The following is a 25,039-nucleotide window of genomic DNA, read 5'->3' as shown; positions in this document are numbered from 1 at the left end:
CTCTAGTAGTAACCTATTGTAACACACTGTCTGTACTTGTCTCTAGTAACCTATTGTAACACACTGTCTGTACTTGTCTCTAGTAGTAACCTATTGTAACACACTCTCTGTACTTGTCTCTAGTAGTAACCTACGGTAATGGACAAAGTACAATGTGTACGTTTGGAGTTTTAAACTCTCAAGTCCCTGTATGTCTGTCTGTCTGTGTCCTTGTCTAACTGTCTGTCCATCTCTCCACAGCTGGATGGACGTCACGACGGCCCTGGGGAATCCAGGGAGAAGGTGCTGGAGTTTGGTTTTGACTACTGCTACTGGTCTGTTGCCCCAGAGGAACCACACTACGCCTCACAAGAAGAGGTAACGAGTCCTGAGACCTGAACTTCGACTGTAGTTCCTCGACTGTAGTTCCAGGTCCTGCCAAACCTGGGCCCTTCTGTACACCAACTCTTCAAACTCCCGCACCGCTAGAGATTCCACATCGGCTACAATTGTTTAGTTACGGTGTTTTTGTGTCATGTTGTGTGCCTGCTGGGTGAAGGCAGCCCCAGTCATGTGCGTGTCAGGCAGCCTGGCGACGTTGGGTAGGGTGTGCAATCACAACCACTGGGCCGTGTTCAATAGGGCATGCAAATGAAAACGAAAATTAGGGTTTCTATTTGTACAAATCTGTTCCGGTTTTCTTCCGTCGAAGGAGAGGAGGACCAAAATGCAGCGTGGTTATTTATATACATCTTTAATAAAGATGAAAACACGAAAAATACAAAACAATACACGTACCGTGAAAACCTAAACAGCCTATACTGGTGCAAACTAACACAGAGACAGGAACAATCACCCACGAAACACTCAAAGAATATGGCTGCCTAAATATGGTTCCCAATCAGAGACAACGATAAACACCTGCCTCTGATTGAGAACCACTCCAGGCAACCATAGACTTTTCTAGACAACCCCACTAACCACAATCCCATGACCTACAAAAAACCCCTAGACAAAACACACCACATAAATAACCCATGTCACACCCTGGCCTGACCAAAATAATAAAGAAAACACAAAATACTAAGACCAGGGCGTGACAAAATCCAGGTAGTCACTCCCTGTTTTTTTCCCTTTGGTGCCTAATGAACATGACGCTCGTCTGAAGGAAGAGCCCAGGGGAATTAACACTGTCCCCCCCCACTAAAGGGATAGGATATCAGCTCCATCTGTTCTCCAGAGTTCTGTTGAGCATCACGTTTCCTTTTATGTCTCTGTGATTGGCTGATTAGATCTGTTTGTGTTTCTCTGATTGGTGGGTGCTACCTTTTTCCTGGTACTGAGCGGAGGAGGAGCCAGAATAAGACCCACCCCCTCGGAACACAGAGTAGTGGACATCGTTTCTCTTATGGCGCCATGGCAGGAAAATGTACTACAACATTGTGTCATGTTAGTTAGGGTTCCATTTATAGAACTCAAACTTGATGAATGCTGTATTGTCTTGTAGCTCTGATTCCCGGCTGATTTATTTACAAACCAACATTTCATCAAGGACAAGCTATGCAAGCAGTGTACCAACATGGGGAAAAAGCCTTCACCCACCCCGGCCTGGTCTAGATGTCCCACAGTGTTGTTCTGGTCTCTGTCAGTGGAGACTGTGGAGACTTTCTGCTTCTCAATTCAATTGAATGGCTTTATTGGCATGGGAAACATATGTTAACATTGCCAAAGCAAGTGAAGTAGATAATAAACAAAAGTGAAATAAACAATAAAAATAACATTACACTCACAGAAGTTCCAAAAGAATAAAGACATTTCAAAGTACAAAAGGGAAAATAAATAAATATAAATATAGGTTGTATTTACAATGGTGTTTGTTCTTCACTGGTTGCCCTTTTCTTGTTGCAACAGGTCACAAATCTTGCTGCTTTGATGTCACACTGTGGTATTTCACCCAATAGATATGGAGTTTATCAACATTGGGTTTGTTTTCTAATTCTTTGTGGATCTGTGTCTCCCCACTCTTTCTCTCTCTCTCTGTCTCTCTGTCTGTCTCACTCTCTCACTCTCTCTCTCTCTCTCTCTCTCTGTCTGTCTCTCTCTCTGTCTCACTCTCGCTCTCTCTCTTTGTCTCTCTCTCTGTCTCTCTATTAAATAAAATTTAAATTCCCTATCACCCTCTCGCTCTCACTGTCACTCTCTCTCTCTCTCTCTCTGTCTCTCTGTCTGTCTCACTCTCACTCTCTCGCTCTCTCTCTCTCTCTGTCTGTCTCTCTGTCTGTCTCACTCTCTATCTTTGTCTCTCTCTCTGTCTCTCTATTAAATAAAATTTAAATTCCCTATCACCCTCTCGCTCTCACTGTCACTCTCTCTCTCTCTCTCTCTCTGTCTCTCTGTCTGTCTCACTCTCACTCTCTCGCTCTCTCTGTCTGTCTCTCTGTCTGTCTCACTCTCTCTCGCTCTCTATCTTTGTCTCTCTCTCTCTGTCTCTCTATTAAATTACATTTAAATTCCCTATCACCCTCTCGCTCTCACTGTCACTCTCTCTCTCTCTCTCTCTCTGTCTCTCTGTCTGTCTCACTCTCACTCTCTCGCTCTCTCTGTCTGTCTCTCTGTCTGTCTCACTCTCTCTCGCTCTCTATCTTTGTCTCTCTCTCTCTGTCTCTCTATTAAATTACATTTAAATTCCCTATCACCCTCTATCGCTCTCACTGTCACTCTCTTTCCTCTCTTTTCTCCATCGACCCATTCTCTCCATCTGAGTTGTCGGGGCGGCCCCGCCACTACATTCCTCTGGTGACTCGTAGTGGGCGAGGAGGAGGGCAAACATGGGCATGGGTTTTCTATTTAATTCTGTGGAGCATGGTCACTGGATCACAGGCTGACCTCTGAGGCCTGTGAGTGTGTGACTGTTCCACACAAACCCAGTCAGTGGCACCAGAGCCGACATTTATCAGTCACACGTCACAAATAGTTGCTAGGTCTACCCTTCTCTCTAGCGTCTGTCCCGAAGAATGTATAATATGTTTGTTTACATTGCTGTATGTTGACAAGTAAACTGCTTGTGTCAGGTGACTTAAGCCTAACACTATGGAATGGTCTAGAGGCCAGATAACAGATAGCCTGTGTTGTTTGTGCACTTTCACAAACCTTTATTGCCTTAGAAGTTTCAACTTTCCCCAGACTTTCACACGCAGACGTAATTATTGAAAAATAATAGTTTTGTTTTCTTTCTTTATCAGTACCTTTCATGTAATAGACCTGCTCATCATTTCTACAGTCGTTAATTGCATTAAAAAAGTGTCACTATTTTAGATACGTGTTGTGTTTTTCTCAGGCACTATGTCAGTATGCTGTAGTGTAGTTTTATGCTGTAGTGTAGTTTTGTGCTGTAGTGTAGTTTTATGCTGTAGTGTAGTTTTATGCTGTAGTGTAGTTTTATGCTGTAGTGTAGTTTTATGCTGTAGTGTAGTTTTGTGCTGTAGTGTAGTGTAGTTTTATGCTGTAGTGTAGTTTTGTGCTGTAGTGTAGTTTTGTGCTGTAGTGTAGTTTTATGCTGTAGTGTAGTTTTATGCTGTAGTGCAGTTTTATGCTGTAGTGTAGTTTTGTGCTGTAGTGTAGTTTTATGCTGTAGTGTAGTTTTATGCTGTAGTGTAGTTTTGTGCTGTAGTGTAGTGTAGTTTTATGCTGTAGTGTAGTTTTATGCTGTAGTGTAGTTTTATGCTGTAGTGTAGTTTTATGCTGTAGTGCTGTTTTATGCTGTAGTGTAGTTTTGTGCTGTAGTGTAGTTTTGTGCTGTAGTGTAGCTTTATGCTGTAGTGTAGTTTTATGCTGTAGTGTAGTTTTGTGCTGTAGTGTAGTTTTGTGCTGTAGTGTAGTGTAGTTTTATGCTGTAGTGTAGTTTTATGCTGTAGTGTAGTTTTATGCTGTAGTGTAGTTTTATGCTGTAGTGCAGTTTTATGCTGTAGTGTAGTTTTGTGCTGTAGTGTAGTTTTATGCTGTGGTGTAGTTTTATGCTGTAGTGTAGTTTTATGCTGTAGTGTAGTTTTATGCTGTAGTGTAGTTTTGTGCTGTAGTGTAGTGTAGTTTTATGCTGTAGTGTAGTTTTATGCTGTAGTGTAGTTTTATGCTGTAGTGCTGTTTTATGCTGTAGTGTAGTTTTGTGCTGTAGTGTAGTTTTGTGCTGTAGTGTAGCTTTATGCTGTAGTGTAGTTTTATGCTGTAGTGTAGTTTTGTGCTGTAGTGTAGTTTTGTGCTGTAGTGTAGTGTAGTTTTATGCTGTAGTGTAGTTTTATGCTGTAGTGTAGTTTTATGCTGTAGTGTAGTTTTGTGCTGTAGTGTAGCTTTATGCTGTAGTGTAGTTTTGTGCTGTAGTGTAGTGTAGTTTTATGCTGTAGTGTAGTTTTATGCTGTAGTGTAGTTTTATGCTGTAGTGTAGTTTTATGCTGTAGTGTAGTTTTGTGCTGTAGTGTAGTTTTATGCTGTAGTGTAGTTTTGTGCTGTAGTGTAGTGTAGTTTTATGCTGTAGTGTAGTTTTATGCTGTAGTGTAGTTTTATGCTGTAGTGTAGTTGTATGCTGTAGTGTAGTTTTGTGCTGTAGTTTAGTTTTATGCTGTATTGTAGTTTTGTGCTGTAGTGTAGTTTTGTGCTGTAGTGTAGTTTTATGCTGTAGTGTAGTTGTATGCTGTAGTGTAGTTTTGTGCTGTAGTTTAGTTTTATGCTGTAGTGTAGTGTAGTTTTATGCTGTAGTGTAGTTGTATGCTGTAGTGTAGTTTTATGCTGTAGTGTAGTTGTATGCTGTAGTGTAGTTTTGTGCTGTAGTGTAGTTTTATGCCGTCGTGTAGTTTTGTGCTGTAGTGTAGTTTTGTGCTGTAGTGTAGTTTTGTGCTGTAGTGTAGTTTTATGCTGTAGTGTAGTTTTGTGCTGTAGTGTAGTTTTGTGCTGTAGTGTAGTTTTATGCTGTAGTGTAGTTTTGTGCAGTAGTGTAGTTTTATGCTGTAGTGTAGTTTTATGCTGTAGTGTAGTTTTGTGCTGTAGTGTAGTTTTGTGTATCCAGGGTATCCTGGCTTCACTTCCTGTGGAGTCCTGAGTCAATCTGAGACCCATGGTGAAGGGAGAGAGGGAGAGAGAGAGAGAGAGAGAGAGAGAGAGAGAGAGAGGGAGAGACAGAGGGGGGGAGAGAGAGAGACAGAGAGAGTGAGAGAGTGAGTGAGTGAGTGAGTAAGCCAGACAGACAGACAGACAGACAGACAGACAGAGACAGATAAAACACCCTATGCTAAGCTCCAGGCTGACGTCATTCTGTAACAAAACCCAGCATTGTGCTCTAGGTTCAGATTCTGTCCATTTACGTCTTTTGGCTAAAATCTAACTGTGAAAAATGACTTATTGGAGCGGCTGTGAGTTTGGCAGACTAGAGATGGGGGGGCTGCAGAGGTTCTGTCAACCCCCTGCCCATTCCCCTCCTCCACCCTTGAAATTCACTGTTTGTCTCTCCCTCTCCCTCTCTCTCTCCCTCTCTCTCTCCCTCTCTCTCTCCCTCTCTCTCTCCCTCTCTCTCTCTCTCTCTCTCTCTCTCTCTCTCTCTCTCCCTCTCTCTCAATTCAATTCAATTCAAGGGCTGTATTGGCATGGGAAACATGTGTTAACATTGCCAAAGCAAGTGAGGTAGACAACACACAAAGTGAATATATAAAGTGAAAAACAACAAAAATGAACAGTAAACATTACACATCTCTCTCTCTCTCTCTCTCTCTCTCTCTCTCTCAAAATTCAATTCAATTTAAATTGAATGGCTTTATTGGCATGGGAAACACGTGTCAACATTGCTAAAGCAAGTGAAGTAGATAATAAACAAAAGTGTAATAAACTATAAAAATTAACAGTAAACATTACACTCACAGAAGTTCCAAAAGAATCAAGACATGACATATAATGTCATATTATGTGCAAATAGTACAAAATGGTGTTTGTTCTTCACTGATTGCCCTTTTTCTTGTGGCAACAGGTCACATATCTTGCTGCTGTGATGTCACACAGTGGTATTTCACCAAATAGATATGGGAGTTTATCAAAATTGGATTTGTTTTCGAATTCTTTGTGGATCTGTGTAATCTGAGGGAAATATGTTTCTCTAATAAGGTCATACATTGGGCAGGAGGTTAGGAAGTGCACATAGCCTGTCTTTTCTTGAGAGCCAGGTCTGCCTACGGTGACATTTCTCAATAGCAAGGCTATGCTTACTGAGTCTGTACATAGTCAAAGATTACCTTGATTTTGTATATATTTTTTTCAAGGTTTTTAAATTCTCTCTCTCCCTCCCATGTGTAGGCAGGCATGAATAATGTTCAGAAGCCTGTGTATCTCTGTAGCTCTGTGTCTCTCTCTCCCTCCCATGTGTAGGCAGGCATGAATAATGTTCAGAAGCCTGTGTATCTCTGTAGCTCTGTGTCTCTCTCTCCCTCCCATGTGTAGGCAGGCATGAATAATGTTCAGAAGCCTGTGTATCTCTGTAGCTCTGTGTCTCTCTCTCCCTCCCATGTGTAGGCAGGCATGAATAATGTTCAGAAGCCTGTGTATCTCTGTAGCTCTGTGTCTCTCTCTCCCTCCCATGTGTAGGCAGGCATGAATAATGTTCAGAAGCCTGTGTATCTCTGTAGCTCTGTGTCTCTCTCTCCCTCCCATGTGTAGGCAGGCATGAATAATGTTCAGAAGCCTGTGTATCTCTGTAGCTCTGTGTCTCTCTCTCCCTCCCATGTGTAGGCAGGCATGAATAATGTTCAGAAGCCTGTGTATCTCTGTAGCTCTGTGTCTCTCTCTCCCTCCCATGTGTAGGCAGGCATGAATAATGTTCAGAAGCCTGTGTATCTCTGTAGCTCTGTGTCTCTCTCTCCCTCCCATGTGTAGGCAGGCATGAATAATGTTCAGAAGCCTGTGTATCTCTGTAGCTCTGTGTCTCTCTCTCCCTCCCATGTGTAGGCAGGCATGAATAATGTTCAGAAGCCTGTGTATCTCTGTAGCTCTGTGTCTCTCTCTCCCTCCCATGTGTAGGCAGGCATGAATAATGTTCAGAAGCCTGTGTATCTCTGTAGCTCTGTGTCTCTCTCTCCCTCCCATGTGTAGGCAGGCATGAATAATGTTCAGAAGCCTGTGTATCTCTGTAGCTCTGTGTCTCTCTCTCCCTCCCATGTGTAGGCAGGCATGAATAATGTTCAGAAGCCTGTGTATCTCTGTCTCTCTCTCCCTCCCTTTTTCTCTCACTCATATCTAAGAAAGTTAAGATATACTGTACGTATCTATACATCTCATGACATGCTGTATGTATGTTTTCCTCTAAAACTGAATCTGCCCAGTATCCCGCTGCGATTTCTGTGTAACCTAGTTGGAAAGACGTGGGATTGTGTGTGTGTGATCTAGTTGGAAAGACGTGGGATTGTGTGTGTGTGATCTAGTTGGAAAGACGTGGGATTGTGTGTGTGTGATCTAGTTGGAAAGACGTGATATTGTGTGTGTGTAATTTAGTTGGAAAGATGTGGGATTGTGTGTGTGTAATTTAGTTGGAAAGATGTGGGACTGAAACAGACTGACAGTTTCAATGCAGCTGTCCTGTTGGAGAGAGTCCTAGGCCTGTACTCGGAGTAGGAGTGTTGATTATAGGAAGGCATTTGTCTTGGCCACTAAGACCCTCACCAACTTGTACAGATGCATCATTGAGAGCATCCCGTCGGGCTGTATCACCGCCTGGTACGGCAACCGCTCCCAACCACAATGCTCTCCAGAGGATATTCCAGTCAGCCCAATGCATCATCGGGGAAACACTGTCTACCCTCCAGGAAATCTACAGCACCGGGTGTCACAGGAAGGCCAATAAGATCATCAAGGACCTCAGCCACCAGAGCCACGGACTGTTTACCCAGCTACCATCTAGAAGGAGGAGACAGTACAGGTGTAGCACAGCTGGGACCGAGAGATTGATAAACAGATTCTATATCCAGGCCATCAGACTGTTAAAACAGTCAACACTAGCCGGCCTCCGCTCAGTACACTGCCCTGAACCTAAGTCCCTGTCACTAGCCGTCATACCACCTGTTACTCTACCCTGCACCTTAGAGACTGCTGCCCTATGTGTTATGTTCGTCGATGGAAGGATGGGACCAAGGTGCAGCGTGGTAGGCGTACATTTTCATTTATTAGATGAACACAGAAAAAACAACAAATAAAAAACATAATGTCTAGTAGGGCTAAACAGCACAGCACCAAAAACAGGATCCCACAAACTACAGGTGGGAAAAGGCTGCCTAAGTATGATCCCCAATCAGAGACAACGATAGACTCTGATTGGGAACCATATCCGGCCAACAAAGAAATAGAAAACATAGATTGCCCACCCTAGTCACACCCTGACCTAATTTGTTCTTAACTGACTTGCCCAGTTAAATAAAGGTTAAAAAACATACGCAAGCGGTCTAAGGTACTGCATCACAGTGCTTGAGGCGTTACTACAGACACGTGTTCAATCCCAGGCTGTGTTACAGCTGGCCGTGACTGGGAGATCCATGAGGCGGCGCACAATTGGCCCAGCGTTGTCCGGGTTAGGGGAGGGTTTGGCCGGCAGGGATGTCCCGTCGCGCACTAGCGTCTCCTGTGGCAGGCCGGGCGTAGTGCTTGCCTGGTGCGTGTTGTTTCCTCCGACACATTGGTGTGGCTGGCTACCGGGTTAAGTGGGCATTGTGTCAAGAAGCAGTGTGGCTAGGCTGGGTAGTTTATTGGAGGTCGCACGACCTTCGCCCCTCCTGAGTCCGTACGGGAGTTGCAGCGATGGGACAAGACTAACTACCAATTGGATATCAAGAAATTGGGAAGAAAAAAGGGCAATTAAAAAATATATATTTGTATTTTTTTTTACCCCTGTCTCACGGGCCGGATTGAAGTGCCCCCCTTGCCATGCACGATGCCAAGCGTTGGCTGGAGTGGTGTAAAGCTCACCGCCATTGGACTCTGAAGCAGTGGAAATGTGTTCTCAGGAGGGATGAATCACACTTCACCATTTGGCTGTTCGACAGACGCTACCGGCCCAAATGCATAGTGCTAACTGTAGAGTTGGGTGGAGGAGTAATAATGACATAGGGAAGTCTTAATGCTACCACATACAATGAAATTGGTTCTCTAGATCGGTGTGGAAGAACTTGACTGGCCTGCACAGAGCCCTGACCTCAACCCCATCGAACACCTTTAGGATGAATTGGAACACCGACTGTGAGCCAGGACTAATCGCCCAACATCAGTGCCCAACCTCACTAATGCTCTTGTGGCTGGATGGAAGCAAGTCCCTGCAGCAATGTTCAAACAAGTGGAAAGCCTTCCCAGAAGAGTGGAGGCTTTTATAGAAACAAAGGGGGACCATATTAATGCCCATGATTTTAGAATGAGATGTTCAACGAGCAGGTGTCCACATACTTCTGCCATTTTGGCCATGTAGTGTAGCTCATTGTAATATTTTTTCTACTTTACATTGCATTTTAGTTACACTGTTGATACACACTGCATATTTATTTATAAACTGGATTCTTAACATAGACATATGTGTGGACTTTGTTGACATTTTACTGCATTGTTAGGAGCTAGTTACATAAAAAAAAATCTGAAACCGCTATAACATCTGAAACTAAACTGTATTCACAACCAATAAACAAATAGATTTTTACTTTACTTTTCCTAAATGCAGCTTTACCCAACCAATGCCCACTGTTAGCCCAAGGACCCCATGCTATATGAGATAGTGTGTAGTAGTGGGGAAGTGAACTTAAGGGGCTGTTTTTCGGCTTTGGTGGTTTCTTAGAAGAACTGAAGAACTTCAACTGACGTCATAGCACACACACACACACACACACACACACACACACACACACACACACACACACTCACACAAGTTTTCCAGTCCAGGGGCTTGTGTAGAGTTGAGCAGGCCACATGAAAACCAAACCCAGCCACTGAAGTCAGACAACCGGATTAGTCATGGATTAGTAGACAGCTGCCTGCCTCCTTCTCCCCATCGCTCTCTCTCCCTCTATCTCTCTATTTCTCTCTCCCTCTTCTCCCCATCGCTCTCTCTCCCTCTATCTCTCTCTCTCTCTCTCTCTCCCTCTTCTCCCCATTGCTCTCTCTCCCTCTATCTCTCTATTTCTCTCTCCGTCTTCTCCCCATCGCTCTCTCTCCCTCTATCTCTCTATTTCTCTCTTCGTCTTCACCCCATCGCTCTCTCTCCCTCTATCTCTCTATTTCTCTCTCCCTCTTCTCCCCATCGCTCTCTCTCCCTCTATCTCTCTATTTCTCTCCCCCTCTTCTCCCCATCGCTCTCTCTCCCTCTATTTCTCTCGCCCTCTTCTCCCCATCGCTCTCTTTCTCCCTCCATCTCTCTCTTTCTCTCTTCCTCTTCTCCCTATCGCTCTCTTTCTCCTTCTCCCTCTTAGTTTTTCCTCTGCATTGACAGGCTCCAGGCTTACAACCTAAAGAGTATCCCAGTTACAAAACAAGCTCTTATAACCACCAGTTATCCAGTTATTAATTAATTCATCCTGGGTTGGCTCACTGGAGTGGACACCCCCCCCCCCTCCCCCAGACACACACACCAACTGGACCTCCTTCTTCATCCTCCTTTCTACTCCTTCTTCCTCCCCCTTCCTCATCTTTTTTCGTCCTTCTTCGTGTTTCCTCCCCTCCCACTTTCTCGTCTTTCCATGTTCTTCTTCCCCTTCTCCCTTGCCCCCTCATTCTCCTTCCTCGTCCTTCCTAACCCTTCCCTCTCCTTCCTCGTCCTTCCTAACCCTTCCCTCTCCTTCCTCGTCCTTCCTAACCCTTCCTTCTCCTTTCTCTTTCTTCCTAACCCTTCCCCATCCTTCCTCCTCCTTCCTCGTCCTTCCTACCCCTTCTTTCTCCTTTCTCTTTCTTCCTAACCCTTCCCCATCCCTCCTCCTCCTTCCTCCACCATCCTCGTCCTTCCTACCCCTTCCTCCATCTTCCTCGTCCTTCCTACCCCTTTCTCCTCCTTCCTCGTCCTTCCTACCCCTTCCTTCTCCTTTCTCTTTCTTCCTAACCCTTCCCCATCCTTCCTCCTCCTTCCTCCACCTTCCTCGTCCTTCCTACCCCTTTCTCCTCCTTCCTCGTCCTTTTTGTACCTTCCTCGTTCTTCTTACCCCTTCTTCCTCCTTCCTCGTCCTTCCTACCCATCTTACCCTTTCCTCCACCTTCCTCGTCATTCCTACCCCTTCTTCCTCCTTCCTCATCCGTCATACCCCTTCCTCCTCCTCCTTCCTCGTACTTCCTAACCCTTCCTCCTCCTTCCTCCTCCTTCCTCCTCCTTCCTCATCCTTCCTACACTTTCCTCGTCCTTCCTACCCCTTCCTCCTTCCTCGCTCCTTCCTACCCCTTTCTCCTCCTTCCTCGTCCTTCCTACCCCTTCCTCGTCCTTCCTACCCCTTCTTCCTCCTTCCTCATCCGTCATACCCCTTCCTCCTCCTTCCTCCTCCTTCCTAACCCTTCCTCCTCCTTCCTCATCCTTCCTACACCTTCCTCGTCCTTCCTACCCCTTCCTCCTTCCTCGCTCCTTCCTACCCCTTCTCCTCCTTCCTCGTCCTTCCTACCCCTTCCTCGTCCTTCCTACCCATTCCTCCTCGTTCCTCGTACTTCCTAACCCTTCCTCCTCCTTCCTCATCCTTCCTACACTTTCCTCGTCCTTCCTACCCCTTCCTCCTTCCTCGCTCCTTCCTACCCCTTTCTCCTCCTTCCTCGTCCTTCCTACCCCTTCCTCGTCCTTCCTACCCCTTCTTCCTCCTTCCTCATCCGTCATACCCCTTCCTCCTCCTTCCTCCTCCTTCCTAACCCTTCCTCCTCCTTCCTCATCCTTCCTACACCTTCCTCGTCCTTCCTACCCCTTCCTCCTTCCTCGCTCCTTCCTACCCCTTCTCCTCCTTCCTCGTCCTTCCTACCCCTTCCTCGTCCTTCCTACCCATTCCTCCTCGTTCCTCGTACTTCCTAACCCTTCCTCCTCCTTCCTCCTCCTTCCTCATCCTTCCTACACTCATCCTTCCTACCCCTTCCTCCTTCCTCGCTCCTTCCTACCCCTTTCTCCTCCTTCCTCGTCCTTCCTACCCCTTCCTCCTTCCTCGCTCCTTCCTACCCCTTCTCCTCCTTCCTCGTCCTTCCTACCCCTTCCTCGTCCTTCCTACCCATTCCTCCTCGTTTCTCGTCCTTCCTACCTCTTCCCCTTCTTTCCTCTGTCTTCCTCCCCCTTCCTCCCCCCTCCTCTTCCTTCCCCTCCTTCCTCACCCTCTCTCCTCCTTCCTCCCTCTTCCCCTTCTCCTGCCTCCCACTTCCTCCTCCTTCTATATTCTGCTTTCCTCTCTTCATTGTGAAGCATGTTTTAATTAATTTCATTTTTTTCAAGAGAAGGAAAGCAAACCTCAAGCCTTTTGTCAGATGCCATTTCCTCTGGGCTGGTTGGACCTACACACACACACGCACACACACAAACACACACGCACACTCACACGCACACACACACAAACAGAACCTTCCTGTTGATGCAAGTGTTTAGTCTTTCCCTGTGTGTTTTGGTCATTTATTCTACAGACTCTGGTCCTTCTCCTCTGTTTCTGTTGGCTCTCTGGCTCAAATTCTTTATGACCTGCTTGAATCTGGATCATCCGTTAGTCCAACCATCCCATAATGCACTGCATTTCTTACCTTACTGGTTTGCTTTGTTGTCCACATACCTCCAGGTTTGCTGTGCCACCACACCTGTAGGCCAGGCAAGGGTTCTGTGATAGTAGGGTGTTGCAGTGAGAGCCCATTGTGGTCTTTCAGGGATGCTTTCTACACAACAGCAGGGATTTCCCTCTACCAAATAATTGTAATATGACGAGACACAATAGAGTGTTTCAGATGAGAGTATGTCAGGGCCAGTGTTATTCATATTCCATAGAATACTCCCTGCCTGTGGAACTCAAAATAGAGGTAATAGAGATTAGAGATTCTGTTTGGTAGTGAGGAGGGGGAGAGAGGGAGAGACGGGTACAGGGGGGAGACAGGAGTGAGGGAGGAGGGAGAGAGCAAGAGAGTCCAGGGTAAGAGGTGTTAGGGGGAGAAACAGATATGGGATCAGGCTAGTGCACTAATCAAACCACTAGGTTGTGGACTGCCCAGTACCACAGTTCTATTAATTAGTCCTGTCCCGTGGTCCTGTCCCGTGGTTCTGTCCCGTGGTCCTGTCCCGTGGTCCTGTCCTGTGGTCCTGTCCCGTGGTCCTGTCCCGTGGTCCTGTCCCGTGGTCCTGTCCTGTGGTTCTGTCCCGTGTCTTAGCTGAGATTCTGTATGGTTGTTTCTGTTATGGCATGTGGTCAATGGTAGTTAGATAAGACATGAGACTACTGGTACTAGCCGAGCTGGTCTCCATGTTCACTGACTGGCTGACTGACTGACTGACCGTCTGACTGACTGGCTGACTGACTGACTGACCGTCTGACTGACTGACCGTCTAACTGACTGACTGACCGTCTGACTGGCTGTCTGACTGACCGTCTGACTGACTGACTGTCTGACTGACCGTCTGACTGACTGACTGACCGTCTGACTGACTGACCGTCTGACTGACTGACTGGCCGTCTGACTGACTGACTGACTGACTGGCTGACTGACTGACCGTCTGACTGACTGACTGACCGTCTGACTGACTGACTGGCCGTCTGACTGACTGACTGACCGTCTGACTGACTGACTGACCGTCTGACTGACTGACTGACCGTCTGACTGACTGACTGACCGTCTGACTGACTGACTGGCCGTCTGACTGACTGACTGACCGTCTGACTGACTGACTGACTGACCGTCTGACTGACTGACTGGCTACACATCTCTGGTCAATATTGACCCTCTTAGCTGGTGGGAGAAACTTTGACGTTGTTGATTATTAACACAGTTCACACAAAGGGGCCTCATTGTCATTGAAACTGACCTCCTTACCTTTTGGTTATCATGTGAAGCTTATTGAAGTGGCTTTACATGGACTGTAATAAAATATTTGAGGGCTATATCCAACCATAACACCTTCCCTGGATTGGTGTAGATGTAACCGGTGTAAAATGGCTAGCTAGTTAGCGGGGTGCACGCTAATAGCGTTTCAATCGATGACATCACTTGCTCTGAGACCTTGAAGTAGTTGTTCCCCTTGCTCTGTAAGGGCCTCAGCTTTTGTGGAGCGATGAGTAACGATGCTTCGTGGGAGGCAGTTGTTGATGTGTGCGGAGACTCCCTGGTTTGAGCCCAGGTAGGGGCGAAGAGAGGGACGGAAGCAAAACTGTTACATAGATTTGAGGGCTATATCCAACCATAACACCTTCCCTGGGTTGGTGTAACCTATTCTTCTGTTGGTCATTAGGTTGGCTGAGAGCCTCTACAGGAGAGGAGGAACAATGTTTGATCCTGTGTGATACTGGCTCTGGATCAGGTTCCTGCTGCTGGTGATGTGTTTACCTGGGCCTAGCCCGGGACCTCCTGGGCTGCTGGGTGCCATGCATTTCCGTAGGCCTGGGGCCTGGGCGGCGGGTACTTCTCCAACCCCCTGATCTCTCCCTGGCCGAGGGGAGGAAGGAAAACAATGCGCCCAGACTGGCTATGTGTCTACGTGTATGGGACTTTCTCCGGATCTCTGCACAATCAGATCCTTCTCCTCAGGGAGGTTTATTTTTCTGCCCAACAACTAGCTGTCAAATCCCCCACCGTTGCGGCCCTGCCACCCGGCCTCCCGTCCAGCCACCCGGCCTCCCGTCCTGCCACCCAGTCTCCCGTCCTGTCAGCCAGCCTCCCATCCTGCCACCCGGCCTCCCGTCCTGCCACCCGGCCTCCCGTCCTGTCACCCGTCCTGCCACCCAGCCTCCCGTCCTGCCAACCAGCCTCCCGTCCTGCCACCCGGCCTCCCGTCCTGCCACCCGGCCTCCCGTCCTGCCTCCCGTCCTGCCACCCGGCCTCCCGTCCTGCCACCCGGCCTCCCGTCCTGCCACCCGCCCTCCCGTCCTGTCACCCGGCCTCCCGTCCTGCCACCCGGCCTCCCGTCCTGCCATCCGGCCTCCCGTCCTGCCACCCAGCCTCCCGTCCTGCCACCCAGCTTCCCATCCTGCCACCCGGCCTCTCGTCCCTCCTCCTTGCTTTAGCAGGGTGTTTACTCTTAGTATTAACTGACTTCCTGACTCCCTGGCTTTGCTCCTTACCCAAACGTCTCTGCAGGAAGCAACAACCCAGTACACTGGCTGGGTGGCACAGCGTTGTGCCTGGCTGGACCTAATCTGGGTGTACTGTAGTCTGACAAAACACTCCATGACACAATGTATCACACCGAGGACGCTAACTGCTCTCGCCCATGCCCTCGTCTTCTAACTGTAGCCCTTAAACGTTGAACTTAATAAACACTGCCTGTCGTTGTGTTGTTGTGACCCAACACTTTCCCATCTTTACTATATAGTAGTTGGGTTTGTGTGCTCTCCTGTAGGTGTTCCAGGACCTGGGAGTGACGGTGCTGGCTGGGGCGTCAGAGGGCTACAACGTCTGTCTGTTTGCCTACGGGCAGACTGGCACTGGCAAGACCTACACCATGATGGGCACACTGGTGAGGAGGGGATTATAACTATCATATGGTAACACTTGACTTAATGCAGGCATAATGCATTATGATGCAGTTATAATGTGTTGTAAGGAAAGTGTTACCTATCATATCATCTGGAACATGGCTGTTGGCATTCTCCGCTCTGCTATATGTGTTGAAAGAAGACACAGTGTCAATGGAGTTAATGACTCTTCTCTTTCCCTCCCTCCCTCACTTCCTCCTCCTCCTCTCAGGACTCCATGGGCCTGACCCCCAGGATTTGTCAGGTAAGGAAGTGGTCCTATAATTCAGTCTACAGGGTCCTGGTGAGGTAGTGTCCTGGTTAATGACCAGTTCTACCTGTCTGGTCTCTACAGGGCCTGTTCAAATCTGATGACACATTCCCCGAAGGACACAACTCAAGCAGGGTTGAGATCAGGTAAGAGGGGTCTGTGTGTTTGAGGTAAGAGGAACATTGTGTTTGAGGTAAGAGGAAACATTGTGTTTGAGGTAAGGGGAACATTGTGTTTGAGGTAAGGGGGAACATTGTGTTTGAGGTAAGGGGGAACATTGTGTTTGAGGTAAGAGGGAACATTGTGTTTGAGGTAAGGGGGAACATTGTGTTTGAGGTAAGAGGCACATTGTGTTTGAGGTAAGGGGGAACATTGTGTTTGAGGTAAGAGGAACATTGTGTTTGAGGTAAGAGGGAACATTGTGTTTGAGGTAAGAGGAACATTGTGTTTGAGGTAAGGGGAACATTGTGTTTGAGGTAAGAGGAACATTGTGTTTGAGGTAAGAGGGAACATTGTGTTTGAGGTAAGAGGAACATTGTGTTTGAGGTAAGAGGGAACATTGTGTTTGAGGTAAGAGGGAACATTGTGTTTGAGGTAAGAGGAACATTGTGTTTGAGGTAAGAGGAACATTGTGTTTGAGGTAAGAGGGAACATTGTGTTTGAGGTAAGAGGGAACATTGTGTTTGAGGTAAGAGGAACATTGTGTTTGAGGTAAGAGGAACATTGTGTTTGAGGTAAGAGGGAACATTGTGTTTGAGGTAAGAGGAACATTGTGTTTGAGGTAAGAGGGAACATTGTGTTTGAGGTAAGAGGGAACATTGTGTTTGAGGTAAGAGGAACATTGTGTTTGAGGTAAGAGGAACATTGTGTTTGAGGTAAGAGGGAACATTGTGTTTGAGGTAAGAGGAAACATTGTGTTTGAGGTAAGAGGAACATTGTGTTGAGTGATGGTCTGACTCCGACTTTCAGTGAGTGTATTATTTACTATCCTTCATCTGCAGTTTCCTGGAGATCTACAATGAGCGTGTTCGTGACCTGCTGCGAGGCAGAGAGCAGAAGAAGAAACCCTCCCTACGGGTTAGGGAGCATCCTGAGAAAGGACCCTATGTACAAGGTGAAGGACAGAACAAGTGTCTACTAACAAGTGTGTACTACACTTGCTAGCTGACAGCTGACAGATTTGAACTCACTCTCTGCCAATATTTTCCTCCTGTGTTTGTCTTCAGTTGTACAATTTGATTACCTATACATTTCTTGCTAATTTAATCGTGTTAATCTCACTCTTAACAACCAGAAAGTTGTTCTTCTGCATGACTTCTCTCTCTCTCTCGCCCTCATCTCTCTCTCTCTCTTCCCCTTCTCCCTCTATTCCTTCAAGCCCAACATCCACTCATTGTCCGTGTCAGGAGATATCCCAGAGTATCACAGGAAGTGATGTCACTTCCTGGTGGCATTAAGAAGCACATTGCTCTACTCTACACACTGAACACATTGTAATGTTTGGTTCTCCAGAGTCCCTTTGTCTCTCTCCCTTTCCCAAACCCTAACCACCGTTAAGTCTCTTGGTCTAAGAAGCATTCTAAAACAGTTTCATCATCACTGACTTCTACATTTACTGCAGAAAAAGAATGATGTCATAATTTGGAAATTAGAAGTTGAGGGTTACTGTGGCTGTGACACAAAACGTATGTAGCTCTGTGCTGGGAGTTTTTTCTACTGACAAACCGGAATCCTGAGGCAACAAAACTTAGTTGCTCATCACTTCCTAATCCCACACCACTGCCATCTCAACCAGGGTTGTTTAATTAAAGATTTGTCGCTCTGTCCTCTCCTCAGACCTGTCCCAGCATGTGGTGTCTGACTACAAGCAGGCGGTGGACCTATTGGAGGAGGGCATTGCCAACCGCATCACCGCGGCAACACACATCCACGACACTAGCAGCAGATCCCATGCCATCTTCACCATCCAGTACACCCAGGTGAGGTCACAACCCGGTGTCAATCCAGTCCCAGCACTTAGATTCACTCACCCAGGTCACGACCCTGTTAATTCACCAATCACAGTAGTTCTTACTGCAATTAAAGCATTGAAAAAGTATGTTTTTTTTGTCCCATATAGGCTATTCTGGAGGACAACCTTCCCTCAGAGATTGTAAGCAAGATCAACCTGGTAGACCTGGCTGGCAGGTGAGTTTGTTAAAGAGGTCGCCATGCTTATTCAGAATCAGAATCATCTTTATTCGCCAAGTACATACTCAGAATATTACTTGGTAATTTGGTACTGCTAGTGATAGACAACATTTAGAGACGGATATCAGCCTTATCATTCCAGAAGGTCTTTGTATGCATGACCAAGCTGCCCCCTAGTGGAGCTCTTCTGCCGCGACTGTGTGTTCACCGAGCCGGCACTTTCATTTTATCACAACACAGCTTTTCAGTAGATACCATTTCCATCACAGGAGGTTGGTGGCACCTTAATTGGGGAGGACTGGCTTGTGGTAATGAGTGGAGTGGAATTTGTGGAATGGTATCAAATACTTCAGACTCATGGTTTCCATGGTTTCCAGGTGTTTGATGCCATTCCATTTGCTCCATTCCAGCCATATTATGAGTCGTCCTCCCCTTAGCAGCCTCCACTGATTTCCAGTGTTGCGTTTCTCTGTAGACGATGTAATCTCCAGTGTGTGTTGTGTTTTATTGCTCTGAAAGTGAGAGAGCAGACCCCCACTACTGCAGAGACAGACTCACTGAGGGATCCAACATCAACAAGTCCCTGGTGACACTGGGTATCGTCATCTCTGCTCTGGGTAAATAAAGGGGACTTTTAATTACTGACTTTTATTCTCAAATCCCTTCAAATCCCATCTCTGTTGTTCCATCTCTTTGTCAGAATTTAGCTTATCGTACAAAATAACATACTGAACCAAAATGAACATATTTCATTCCTACCGGGTGAAATTAACATCTTTGATTCATACAGGGTGACATGAACATCTTTAATTCATACAGGGTGACATGAACATCTTTAGTTCATACAGGGTGACATGAACATATTTAATTCATACCGGGTGACATGAACATCTTTAATTCATACCGGGTGACATGAACATCTTTAATTCATACAGGGTGACATGAACATATTTCATTCAGACAGGGTGACATGAACATATTTCATTCATACAGGGTGACATGAACATATTTCATTCATACAGGGTGATATGAACATCTTTATTTCATACAGGGTGATATGAACATATTTAATTCAGACAGGGTGAACATATTGATATGATATGAACATATTTCATTCATACAGGGTGATATGAACATCTTTAATTCAGACAGGGTGAACATATTGATATGATATGAACATCTTTAATTCATACAGGGTGATATGAACATCTTTAATTCATACAGGGTGATATGAACATCTTTAATTCATACAGGGTGACATGAACATCTTTAATTCAGACAGGGTGAACATATTGATATGATATGAACATATTTCATTCATACAGGGTGATATGAACATATTTAATTCAGACAGGGTGAACATATTGATATGACATGAACATATTTCATTCATACAGGGTGATATGAACATATTTAATTCAGACAGGGTGAACATATTGATATGACATGAACATATTTCATTCATACAGGGTGATATGAACATCTTTAATTCAGACAGGGTGAACATATTGATATGATATGAACATATTTCATTCATACAGGGTGATATGAACATATTTAATTCAGACAGGGTGAACATATTGATATGACATGAACATATTTCATTCATACAGGGTGATATGAACATCTTTAATTCAGACAGGGTGAACATATTGATATGATATGAACATCTTTAATTCATACAGGGTGATATGAACATCTTTAATTCATACAGGGTGATATGAACATCTTTAATTCATACAGGGTGACATGAACATCTTTAATTCAGACAGGGTGAACATATTGATATGACATGAACATATTTCATTCATACAGGGTGATATGAACATATTTAATTCAGACAGGGTGAACATATTGATATGATATGAACATATTTCATTCATACAGGGTGATATGAACATATTTAATTCATACAGGGTGATATGAACATCTTTATTTCATACAGGGTGATATGAACATCTTTAATTCATACAGGGTGATATGAACATCTTTAATTCAGACAGGGTGATATGAACATATTTCATTCATACAGGGTGATATTTGTAGATCATGTTCTCTAGAAGTATGCCTCACGTAACTGACCCAGTGCCCTACAGTCTACACTGTGAGATGAGCCAAGCGAGACTACCCTACTTTTAACACAATCTGTTACACTGTCCCTGTATCTCTCCCTAACTCTGTCTCGATATTGTCCCTGTCTCTTGTCCTTCCCTCTCTCTACCTGTCCCTTTCTCTTTCTCTGTCTTTGTCTCTGTTCCTGTCTCTATAACCCAACCCTCCCCTTGTCTCTGTTCCTGTCTCTATAACCCAACCCTCCCCTTGTCTCTGTTCCTGTCTCTATAACCCAACCCTCCCCTTGTCTCTGTTCCTGTCTCTATAACCCAACTCTCCCCTTGTCTCTGCTCCTGTCTCTATAACCCAACCCTCCCCTTGTCTCTGTTCCTGTCTCTATAACACAACCCTCCCCTTGTCTCTGTTCCTGTCTCTATAACCCAACCCTCCCCTTGTCTCTGTTCGTCCCTCTCTAGCCCAGAACTCTCAGATGTCCAGTAGTTGTCAGAGCATCAACAGTGTGGCCAGTCACACCAGCTGTCTGTCTGGTGGTGGTGGTGGAGGAGGGAGAAGACACTGCTTCATCCCCTACAGGGACTCAGTCCTCACCTGGCTCCTCAAAGACAGCCTGGGAGGAAACGCTAAGACCATCATGATCGCCAGTGAGTTGTAGTCTCTTCCTACAACTGCCTTGTGGAACACTGCCACTGAGTCTGGCAAGCGAGACTATCCAGTCACAAACATTGGCTAAACATATTTAAGTAAACTAGTGGGACTAGAGGGAAGTACTTGATCAAATCAAAGTTTATTTGTCACGTGCGCCGAATACGACAGGTGTTCTTCACCTTACAGTGAAATGCTTATTTGATGTAATAGTGCCAATGTTTGTTGGACTTTGGAATTATAAGATGGACTTGATATAAGATGGACTTTTTTTCCAGACCAATAGTAGTTGTTGATATAGTCACAGAGGTTGTCATGGCTGTAGTGTTATTGTTACAGTATTGAGTCACAGAGGTTGTCATGGCTGTAGTGTTATTGTTACAGTATTGAGTCACAGAGGTTGTCATGGCTATAGTGTTATTGTTACAGTATTGAGTCACAGAGGTTGTCATGGCTGTAGTGTTATTGTTACAGTATTGAGTCACAGAGGTTGTCATGGCTGTAGTGTTATTGTTACAGTATTGAGTCACAGAGGTTGTCATGGCTGTAGTGTTATTGTTACAGTATTGAGTCACATAGGTTTTCATGGCTGTAGTGTTATTGTTACAGTATTGAGTCACAGAGGTTGTCATGGCTGTAGTGTTATTGTTACAGTATTGAGTCACAGAGGTTGTCATGGCTATAGTGTTATTGTTACAGTAATGAGTCACAGAGGTTGTCATGGCTGTAGTGTTATTGTTAAAGTATTGAGTCACAGAGGTTGTCATGGCTGTAGTGTTATTGTTACAGTATTGAGTCACAGAGGTTGTCATGGCTGTAGTGTTATTGTTACAGTATTGAGTCACAGAGGTTGTCATGGCTGCAGTGTTATTGTTACAGTATTGAGTCACAGAGGTTGTCATGGCTGTAGTGTTATTGTTACAGTATTGAGTCACAGAGGTTGTCATGGCTGTAGTGTTATTGTTACAGTATTGAGTCACAGAGGTTGTCATGGCTGTAGTGTTATTGTTACAGTATTGAGTCACAGAGGTTGTCATGGCTGTAGTGTTATTGTTACAGTATTGAGTCACAGAGGTTGTCATGGCTGTCATGTTATTTTTACAGTATTGAGTCACAGAGGTTGTCATGGCTGTAGTGTTATTGTTACAGTATTGAGTCACATAGGTTGTCATGGCTGTAGTGTTATTGTTACAGTATTGAGTCACAGAGGTTGTCATGGCTGTAGTGTTATTGTTACAGTATTGAGTCACATAGGTTGTCATGGCTGTAGTGTTATTGTTACAGTATTGAGTCACAGAGGTTGTCATGGCTGTAGTGTTATTGTTACAGTATTGAGTCACAGAGGTTGTCATGGCTGTAGTGTTATTGTTACAGTATTGAGTCACAGAGGTTGTCATGGCTGTAGTGTTATTGTTAGAGTGGTAAATGTGATTCCCTGTCTGTTGCAGCTGTGTCCCCATCCAGTAGCAGCTACAATGAGACTCTCAGCACCCTGCGCTACGCTGCTCACGCTAGGAACATCGTCAACAAGCCCAGGGTCAATGAGGTAAGGCTTCTGGAGATGTTGTTCTGTATTTGTGGGGCCATTGCCTTGTCATGTCATCCACTGCCTTTTATTACTGTGAGGTCTGAATTTGTTCAGTTGGGGACACCGTAGAGAAACGTTTCCAGATGAAAAGGGATGTCTTTCTACAGGATGCCAGTGTGAGGCTGATCCGAGAGCTACGTGAGGAGATAGACAGGCTGAAGAGAACGCTTCTCAGCTTCCAGATGGTACTTATCGTCCTGGATTATTATTAGGAATGGAATAATCTGAGATCACCTGGTTTTGATTTCAGATTATTAGTGCTAACTGCCTTCATGTTATTTGTCTTTGCTAAATTGACCAAAATGTGTTATTTCTCCTTTAATTCCATCGTAGCAACTGAATCCTAGCCCTTCTCTGAGTGATCAGAGAGACGGGAGTCTGTCTGACATCGTGTTGCAGAACGAACTAAAGGTAGAGTAACGATATATTAGATATCTACTTGACGCTGCTCCAGAATTGTATTCTCCACTTTTACTTATTTTATCCTTTCCTGACATCACTACTCTCCACTATACCTGAACCTACTGTCTCCAGCTGAAAGGACTTTACATGAATGTTCTATTCAATCAATCAATCCTCTTCCATCCTCCAGGTGGATGAGCTGACGAAGGACTGGTCAGAGAGCTGGCGGGACAAGAAGGAGCTGTTGGAACAGTACAGTGTGGATATCAACAGAGACTGGGGTGGGTTCCTCATCCACTCCCTGTTACCACATCTCATTACCCTGGACCGGGACGTACTCAGCACCGGGGTCACCTTCTATCACCTCAGGGTATATACAATACACAATTTAGGATACTAATACATACTTCCTCATCCACTTCCTGTTACCTTCTACCACCTCAGGGTATATACAATACACACTTTAGGATACTAATACATACTTCCTCATCCACTTCCTGTTACCTTCTATCACCTTAGGGTATGAGCACACACACATGAATACACAGACCACAATCATACACACACACACACACACACCCCTGCACACACCCCTGCACACACAAACACACACAACCACGGAACCATTGACATTCTTCTATACTACCTCTGTATATTCTGTTCTTGACTTTCTCTGACTAAAATGTCTCTCTTTTGGTCTATTACATTCTGTTCTTCCTTCTCTCTGTTCTGCTTGCTGTACCAGATGCATCTCACTCCATCCTCTCTCATGTTTCTCCCTCGTTCCTGGTGTTTTCACTTCTCTAATGGCTGAATGTGATTGGATAAGAGGCATTCCGTTGTGAGGCGCTCAGGGGACGTAGCTACAACTGTCCTGATTCTGACAGCGGCTAGAATGTCTTTAGGCCTGGCGATTATACCACTGTATTTAAAGATGGAAACCACCTGGAAATCCATAGTGTTCCTGTAGTTACATAATATAGCCTTTTTTTCCCACAAGATAGCATTTGATAAACAAATACTTGTTTTGCTGACAGGTAGCCTAAGTGTAGGGGTCAGAGTTTAAATGTCATTTAGCAGACACTCTTATCCATAGCAACTTACAGGAGCAGTTATGTGCTTTTCTCAAGACACATCAATAGATTTTTCACGTAGTCGGCGTTGGGATTTGAACCAGCAATCTTCCAGTTGCTGGCCCAACATTCTTAACCGCTAGGCTACCTGACACCAGAGTTCTGTGGAAGTCATATTTTGACATAGTAGAACACTGTGTGTTAGTCATTTTATCTCAACCCACCTATTTCAACGCAACTGTGCCTTTGTGATCCTTTACAGACTGATCCTTTACAGACTGATCCTTTACAGACTGATCCTTTACAGACTGATCCTTTACAGACTGATCCTATACAGACTGATCCTTTACAGACTGATCCTTTACAGACTGATCCTTTACAGACTGATCCTATACAGACTGATCCTTTAAAGGCTGATCCTTTACAGACTGATCCTTTACAGGCTGATCCTTTACAGACTGATCCTTTACAGACTGATCCTATACAGACTGATCCTTTACAGACTGATCCTTTACAGACTGATCCTATACAGACTGATCCTTTACAGACTGATCCTATTCAGACTGATCCTTTACAGACTGATTCTTTACAGACTGATCCTTTACAGACTGATCCTATACAGACTGATCGTATACAAACTGATCCTGCACCAGCTGATCCTATACCAACTGATCCTATACCAACTGATCCTATACCAGCTCCCATCCTAGACAGCCTGCTAACGGAAGATTCGGAAGGTTCTGATGAAGAGAGTGATCAAAGAGTTGCTCCACCCTCTAAAGTGGTTCTATACAGGAATAAGGTGGTTCAGGAGGAGTTGTCAAGACATCATACCCTGCGGCGCGCCGAGAGCCATGTTCGACACAAAAGGCTGCACTACCAGCTGGAGAGGATCGCTCGCAAGCGCCATCTACTGGACGCTAAGAGGGAACTGCAGAGGCTAGAGAAGGCCCTGCCACCTGGACTAGAGAGCCCTGTGTCTCCTGGCCTGGGGTCCCCCTCAAGGTCAAGAGGACATCAACCTGTTTTGCACAGGCATTCTGTCTCATCAGACCTGCTGTCCCGCTTATACCCCCAACACACCCCAATCTTCAGGTCAGCACAAGTAGGCTAGTCTCCCACATAGATATTTATTCAAGCTAATATTTATGTTGTAAATGATAATGTC

At 45.3% G+C, this 25,039-nt stretch overlaps 1 protein-coding gene across 1 annotated transcript in view; it reads left to right on the top strand.

Moving 5' to 3' along the window:
- LOC118944354 (stAR-related lipid transfer protein 9-like) overlaps positions 1 to 24,960 on the top strand; it is a 37,259-nt gene extending 12,299 nt beyond the window's left edge. The window contains exons 3-15 of the mRNA XM_036962990.1: positions 241 to 357; positions 15,518 to 15,634; positions 15,865 to 15,897; positions 15,988 to 16,049; positions 16,905 to 17,017; positions 17,740 to 17,882; positions 18,023 to 18,090; positions 18,613 to 18,710; positions 20,622 to 20,807; positions 22,257 to 22,354; positions 22,504 to 22,581; positions 22,730 to 22,807; positions 22,989 to 24,960. Coding sequence (XP_036818885.1) covers positions 241 to 357; positions 15,518 to 15,634; positions 15,865 to 15,897; positions 15,988 to 16,049; positions 16,905 to 17,017; positions 17,740 to 17,882; positions 18,023 to 18,090; positions 18,613 to 18,710; positions 20,622 to 20,807; positions 22,257 to 22,354; positions 22,504 to 22,581; positions 22,730 to 22,807; positions 22,989 to 23,198 — 1,401 coding nt within the window. The 3' untranslated portion in view covers positions 23,199 to 24,960. The remainder of the gene's footprint in view (positions 1 to 240; positions 358 to 15,517; positions 15,635 to 15,864; positions 15,898 to 15,987; positions 16,050 to 16,904; positions 17,018 to 17,739; positions 17,883 to 18,022; positions 18,091 to 18,612; positions 18,711 to 20,621; positions 20,808 to 22,256; positions 22,355 to 22,503; positions 22,582 to 22,729; positions 22,808 to 22,988) is intronic.
- The last annotated feature ends 79 nt before the right edge of the window (positions 24,961 to 25,039 follow it).

This window comes from Oncorhynchus mykiss, chromosome 25 (assembly GCF_013265735.2).
Source record: "Oncorhynchus mykiss isolate Arlee chromosome 25, USDA_OmykA_1.1, whole genome shotgun sequence".
Lineage (NCBI taxonomy): Eukaryota > Metazoa > Chordata > Actinopteri > Salmoniformes > Salmonidae > Oncorhynchus > Oncorhynchus mykiss.
The sequence above is the reverse complement of the archived record's forward strand: the minus strand, read 5'-3'. Positions and strand labels throughout refer to the sequence as shown.